This window comes from Micropterus dolomieu, linkage group LG12 (assembly GCF_021292245.1).
Source record: "Micropterus dolomieu isolate WLL.071019.BEF.003 ecotype Adirondacks linkage group LG12, ASM2129224v1, whole genome shotgun sequence".
NCBI lineage: Eukaryota > Metazoa > Chordata > Actinopteri > Centrarchiformes > Centrarchidae > Micropterus > Micropterus dolomieu.
The window spans coordinates 35,417,691-35,425,182 of NC_060161.1; the positions used below are offsets into that span (position 1 = coordinate 35,417,691).

The 7,492-nt window shown below is 39.6% G+C and overlaps 1 protein-coding gene across 1 annotated transcript in view; it reads left to right on the top strand.

Annotated features, from left to right (window-relative positions):
• LOC123980885 (zinc finger protein 208-like) overlaps positions 1-4,995 on the top strand; it is an 808,576-nt gene extending 803,581 nt beyond the window's left edge. Inside the window, exon 6 of the mRNA XM_046065450.1 lies at positions 4,512-4,995. Coding sequence (XP_045921406.1) covers positions 4,512-4,771 — 260 coding nt within the window. The 3' untranslated portion in view covers positions 4,772-4,995. The remainder of the gene's footprint in view (positions 1-4,511) is intronic.
• Positions 4,996-7,492: the final 2,497 nt, after the last annotated feature.

Here is a 7,492-nt window from a genome sequence, read left to right on the forward strand (position 1 = left end):
CAATCAATGTATAAACGGATTTCTCTGAAAATACTTCCTTCTTTGGAGAAGCTATAACTGGCCACAGAGACTAGTAAAATCCTGGTTGAGGATAAGGTTAGGTGAGGTGTTTCTGCATTTATTGCGAGATCTCTCTATGAAAGTGATTCGTGTTTTGGATTCTATTCGCTCATGAGTTCAAGCGAGCACGCGTACGAGCGCACGCCTGGTTGCAATCTTAGTCTCAATCTTGCAATGTTAACGTTACATCCAAACCAAACTTACAGCTCCATTAAATAACATAGAAAGTTCAGTTAACTAACGTTATGTTACTGCAGTTTTTGTTTCAAGATTCACCACTTATCAGATATTAATTATGAAGCAGCTGCCGGGTCAGCAGACAGACACAGCAATCCCCCAAAACAGCCTCTTGTAACGTTAAATGTGGTCTTATACAAGTGAACTGCACTCACCACATTCAGAGCTACAACTGAAGAGTCTGTGTAAAATGTCACATAAAACATCAGCGCTAACGTATTGCATCCAGTCCAGTCCTGAACAGTCTGATGTCAAAGCTGCAAGGAAAATTGAGATCTGGTGTCAAACTAAACATTCTCAAATCCATGACAGTCCATCATTTCAAAATGGAGGTTTGTGGTGGTTTTCGCGATCTGTTAATATTACTGTATTTAGATTTACAGTAATATTTTCCCAGAATGCATTGAAAATGTACAGTAACATACTGTCCACCGCTTATACAGTTGGAAACAATTAAAAATACAGTAATAATAGTTAATAGTATAAAAAACTCAGTGTATAGTCTGACGATGTTATAACTGACCATGGAGTCGATCACTTGGTCATCCGTGTTACTGTTTGCAGGCCTGCATTAACCTGCTGTTAGGCCCTGAGGCTGAGAGGTTTTGTAGGCCCACAATAAAAACAATATTAAATGTCTAATGACCACGTTTATTTATACTTTGCGCGACAGTAAGCCTGATCGGTATGCGTACAGGCAATGAGTCACCTTATGACCTTATGAATCTTTTCTAAGGAAGATGCTCCTACCAATAGCTACGCAGTCGACACTGTAAAATCAAGATCACAGTAATAATCAGTTGATCAGCAAACACATGAATGCGGCATTGTGCACAATATTTTGTCCTTGTAATCCATGTTTCCATTGCAAGTGATAGCCTTTAGATATTATTGGAAACTGTTCAGAATCCCCCTTCTTAAAGGGGAAGGGGATTAGTATCATAATCATTTAATATTGCATTGCAAATAAATTGCCCTTTTCATACACACAAAGCGATTACAGTACTGGTCCTACCAGGCTGGACATGCATTCTGCCATAAAACGCATCCCCCCTCTATAATGCACAGATGTTAATCTGATTCCAGTTATTTTGATTTTACAGTGTCAGCCCATGCTATTTGTAGGAGCAGCTTCCTTAGAAAAGGTTACAGTGGGTCCAGTTGTAACTTCCAAACAGTAACATGGATGAGCAAGTGATCAACTCCGTGGTCAGTTTTATCATTGTCAGGCTATTGCAAAAAAATTTTGCTTTACGAGGGGAAAAAAGACGTTGTCTTGTTTAGACATTCTCAATTCAGTGCTAAGATAAATACAAAGTTCAACATAATGTAAATGTAAATCCGGAAGCCATGCATTAGCTTGCTTTGCAAAACCTTTTTGATAAAACAACAATACTAAAAGGATAAATAAACAATCCACATGTTCTATTTTTCAGTTACTTTGTTGAACTCAAAGTTCCTTCACCGCTGAATGCATGCGCTCCAACTGTCAGGAACACCTCCTATCTTTGGTAACTACCTTGGCACGACACCGGCCGATCAGCAGCCTCTCTGTGCTGATACTGGAAATGTGCATGTGTATTGTTGTGGGTTACAGTCAAATGTGTCGTTTGACTTTCCAACGGCCATATGCAGTATGGACACTTGACAATAAACCTATTTTGTCATTTAGGTATGAGGATGTGTTGCAGCAATGAACCATAATGTACAGCTACTGCATTGATGATGCAGGTGGCATGCTTAAACTCATATTTTTATTTCAAAAGAAACAATATAATAAAAAGAAACTTTTTTCATGCTTTCTTCACCTCACTCTCTGCTCACTCAGACACAGCTCTTACATTAGGAGGGGACTTCAACCTGGTATGTAATCCAGCAGTCGACAATACATGTTTGGCGTTCTCACCACCCCTCTTAGAGAATATAGTTATTTCAAGGAGTGGGCAATATATATAGAAAGTAATGAACTGCCAGGAATTTCACTGTGTCTTCTTTGGGAGGCAGCAAAAGCAGTCATGAGAGGTAAAATAATCTCAGACAGATGTTGTGAATTAGAGCTAGAACAAAAAATAAAAACATTAGAAGCTGCCCATGCTGCCTCCCCAAAGGAACACATGCTGAATGATCTGTGAAAATTAAAACTTGAATTAAATGAAATTATTGATAAAGAGTTACAAAGACTAGACTTGGAGAACTTTGAACATGGCAATAAATTCAGCAGATTCTTAGCCAACCAATTTAAATTGAATAAAGAAAAAATAACTGACTCAGCTGGCAATATGACTCACAACCCAGAAGAAATAAACAATGCATTTAGAGATTTTTATAAACTTATATACATCACAGATTGATCCACCTAGCTTAATGTCGATGCATTTCTGAACAATATAGATTTGCCTAGGTTGGATGAACAGATCAGGGTTCTGGATTCACCTGTTTCAATGGCTGAACTCCAGGAAGCCCTTTTACAGAAGCCGAATTATAAAGCCCCTGGGCCAGATGGTTTTCCTACTGAATTCTACAAGGAATTCTGGGAAATACTTAAGCCCACATTCTATAGGATGGTTATGCAAATTAGGGGTAGTTGTATGTTTCCTCCAACAATGAACTCTGCTAATATCAACCTTCTCATTAAACCAGACAAAGATCCCACACTCCCGACCAGTTATCGCCCAATATCACTAATTAACGCAGATCTTAAAATCTGCAAAGCCCTAGCCAGAAGGCTGGAGAAGGTCACTCCCGGTATAATACACCCCGACCAGACAGGGATTATTAAGGGCAGGCACTCCACCAACAATACACAAATGCTACTTAATGTAATAGACTATGCCACTATTCATAACCTTCCATTTGCTACTTTACATAAATTTGGATTTGGAAATTCTTAGACTGGATTAAAATCTTATACAGTTATCCAAGAACTTCTGTCCGGACAAATGATCATACCTCTCCAAGCTTTAGTCTTCAGAGGTGTACCAGACAGGGTTGCCCACTCTCCCCCTTGCTATTCGCTATTTTATAGAACTATAGAATAATCTGCTATCAGGCAAAATAAAAATATTAAAGGAATTCAAACAGAAAGTGTACACCACAAGATAAGCCTTTATGCAGATGATGTATTACTTTTCCTCCTAAACTCACAAACTTCTTTTTCTGAGACAATCACACTTAGAATAGATGCATTCTCATCCAGCGCAGACTACTCCATTAATTGAATAGTTTTACCTGTAATGTGTGATTTCCAGAGTATATCTACCGCACCACTAAAGTCAGGGAATATTAAATATCTGGGTGTCAATATTTCCTCCAGGCTGTCCAACTGACATGGCTAAACTACACGCCTCTACTTAAATCAATAGAGGATGACCTTGTACGATGGACATCATTGCCCATATCACTCATGGGAAGAGTCTCCCCATAAAAATGATGGTCCTACCTAAAATCAGTTACCTGTTTTCAATGTTTTATATATATATATATATATATATATATATATATATATATATATTTAATCTCCATTCAATCAATTCAGTATTAAAGCATTTTTATCATCCTTACAAATGCAATATGATTCATTCTTCTTCTGTTGTTTCTGGTTGACTACTTCTGCGTACTTTCAGCCAAAGAAACAGTTAAAATGTAAAAGTGTGCTCTTTAAGGAGATTCAATTTCCTATTTGACTTTTCCAACTCGCAATACTGCAAATTTCCAGGAAATTCTTCTCTTTTGTGCACTTCCTGCAATACTTATATTATAAATAATTCCAGATGCATTTACACACTTTCTACCTTAATTCCTTATTCTTCTGTAGATCAAACGTGGCCTTTACGCAATTTGCTTGAGTACTTCAGTGTGAACAGTCGGGTAAACATGGTAATAGCATACTGATCATCTCTTTAGTATGCAGTACAAACTAAGTGTGTATGACTGTATGTAATAGACTACATACTCACTATGTGGTACAGTAGGTTAGTATGTGATTTAAAAGATGTGCTCTAATATCATTTATGGTTTTAGATAGCTCACTCCACCATGACATCTCACTTACTGTGTTTCTCTCTGTTGATATAGAGAAGAAGAGATGGACTGAAACGTCACCGCTGTCAGCACTGACAAATCCTTCACAACATCTGGATATTTAAAGATTCATCAGAGTTCACACTGGAGAGAAACCGTACAGCTGTGAACAGTGTGGGAAAACAGGTAATCAGGTAAACTTCAAATTCACCAACGTGTTCACACCGGAGAGAAACCGTACAGCTGTGAACAGTGTGGAAAAACTTTCAGTAGATCAGGTGAACTTCAAATCCACCAACGTGTTCACACTGGAGAGAAACCGTACAGCTGTGAACAGTGTGGAAAAACTTTCAGTAGATCAGGTAACCTAAAAAAGAACCAACGTGTTCACACTGGAGAGCCAACACTACTAAATACCCAAACACATTGGTTATCGGCTGAAATAGTCATTTGAGGCTGTGGAAACTCTTTAAGAAGACCATGGGATGTGGTCCAAAGCTCCAACAAAGAGGTAGTATGTGAGGCTTGAGTTCAGACTCATTCTCTTTGATTCTTCAAGAAGCAGACAAGCTGTCAACATGGCCCCTGCACCATCTCCTCTGTGGGTTATTTGTACTTTTTGTAACAGTTAATGTGTCCTTATAATTAATGTGTTGTATAAATATATGAAATGCGAAATGTGTTGAGTTATTATAATGATAGAATCTGTTGATAAGAACCCAGTGTCATAATTTCACGTCAGCAGTGTTCAGGTGTTGAGTAAAAAGAAAAGCGGGAGCTGAAGAGCTGGAAGCTGGAGCTTTTCTCTCCTGAAGAGCTGGACACAGCTAATCACATCTGGAGGGTTCTGCAATCAGCTCCTCTGGCACCTGTAAAGACAACAATGGATAGACAGTTAAGCAGCTTCTTCCAAAGAGCCATAAAGCTACTGAACTCTGAGATCACCTCAGCATGAATGATAACCTCTGGCATGTGACAGTAATTAGGGGTGGCAATGTGAAATACACCGTTTCCTAATATGTGCAATATATGGTTTTCTGCTGGACAGTGTGCTGCAAATTCTAACCCACCAAACAAGCTCAGAGGCGGCTCACACACACCTAATTTCTCGTCTTAACTAAACCATCGCGCATTATATGCTGGTAAAAAAGGTGGATGCAAATCTCTGCAGGAATTATGCATCCACATCTTAAGCTTATCAGAATCGTCGCTGATCAAACGCAGTTATCACCTTAGAGTGTTTGCTGAATCTCAAGGATGTGTAATAACTTATTGATGACTCTAAACTGCATTTAATATGTACTTTGAATCAATCATCCCCACTGATGAACCCCACAAAGAATAGTATAACGTATAACGACACTTGGAGCACGGCTCTCCTCGAGAGAGACAGCTAGCTCAAATATTGGCATCGGTGCTCCTCAGTGTGACAGTTTCAGGCAGAACTCTGCAGCCGATCCCCCCTCGGCTCTCTGCCTTTAAAGCCTTGGTGTCCATCGCGATCAGGTGCAGCCACTTATAATAGTATCTGACTAGTATCTACCTGAACAGTGACTCCGTTACAGGACGTAGCTAAATCTCAAATCACCCGTTAGTAAAAGTTACTGTTAACATAACGTCAGCAACTGAGAGCTGAGCCTTCACTCACAACTTCACACAGACGCCTTTTCTTCAAAGCATTATCACACTAATGTCTAATACAAAAGTTAATCTAATAACGTTACATTTTGGCTTCTCCCTTCTTGCTGACTTGTCTTTGACTCATTAAAAGCTGCGGTTAGAACACACTAACTTACTTACTAACACTAACTTAGCAGCTTGGGGCTGCTCGTATCTGGCTAATTAGCGTTACGAGCTAACGTTAAGCTAATAAGCTATATGCCGACAGCGATACCGGTTAAATGTAAACACATAAATAAAATACAGGAATTTCACTCACCAAGTAGAACACGGATATCCTAGAGGTTCTCTCTCCAATGAACTGCACAGCCTGTCATTATTCGTCCGGTATCTGCATGTAGAAATGTCCAAAAGGCTCAGACAGGCTGAGCCTCAGAGCTCCGTGTAGCTGAGTGAGGCTAACAGACGGCGGACCGAGTGCTAACAGTGGCAGCGGCTAATAGCGCCTGTCAATCAAAGCGGCCACGCCCCTAATAATGCAGAACTTTAAGGCTTACTATAATTTAAACAGGTGAGTTATAAAAAAATTCACACCCCTCACAGTTGTCACGAAGGACAAACTTAGCGATATGCACTAAAACCATTTTTTGAACCAGGCTGTAAACACGTTTTATTCTGCTGTAAAGTTGGGCTTTTTAACATGGGGGTCAATGGAGATTGACTCCCTTCTGCAGCCAGCCTCAAGTGGCCACTCGATGAATTGCAGTTTCAGATACTTCCGCGTTGGTATCGGAATTGAGAGCCGGAGGTTTCCGCTTGGTCATTACCTTATGTACTTTGCTCATCTTATGTGGTGTTATAATTTCCACTAAGTGTACCAGTGTTTGATGTAAGATTGTTCTGTGTTATCCTTTTCTGTGAGAAAGGAGTTTCCACTGTGGCTCAAGGCTGAAAGGCTTTTCTCTTAGACTCCACAATTATTCTCTAGCATTAAATGTCTTATCTGTTTCTCTGGATCAGATTCTCTAATGGCCTTCTGGTATATGAGCGCTGCAGCTGAATCATTCTTACTTTTAATAAATATCACAAAGACAACTTTTTGATTTCTTCATTTCTTCAGACGTTGTCTGTTCTGCTGTCAGTATTGGAGAGATTAAGATATTTGTCTATGATGCACTTTTGCTAAAGGAAATGTGAAGGTGCTTAGCGACATACGTCACTCTGTGTTTCATGCTGGGACCTGGTTCCATCTATTTAAACTAGGGCTGGGTGGTATATTGGTATAATGAGGTATACCGATATCATTTCAAAAGAGATATAAAATTAGACAATACCGTTTATATGATATAGTTTGATGATGAGTTAATTATTATGTTTCCATAACGTCCTGCCAGCGTTTGCTCATCTTCTCCCTCACCGCGCAGCCCCGCCCCTCCCTCTGCATCTGCACGCAGCCGTCTACTCACAAACTCTCTAACACCATGGAGCGAGAGACAGTGCTGAAGACCTGGCTTGTAAAAAGAAAAACGCTTCAGTCCATATACTTTACTTCGGC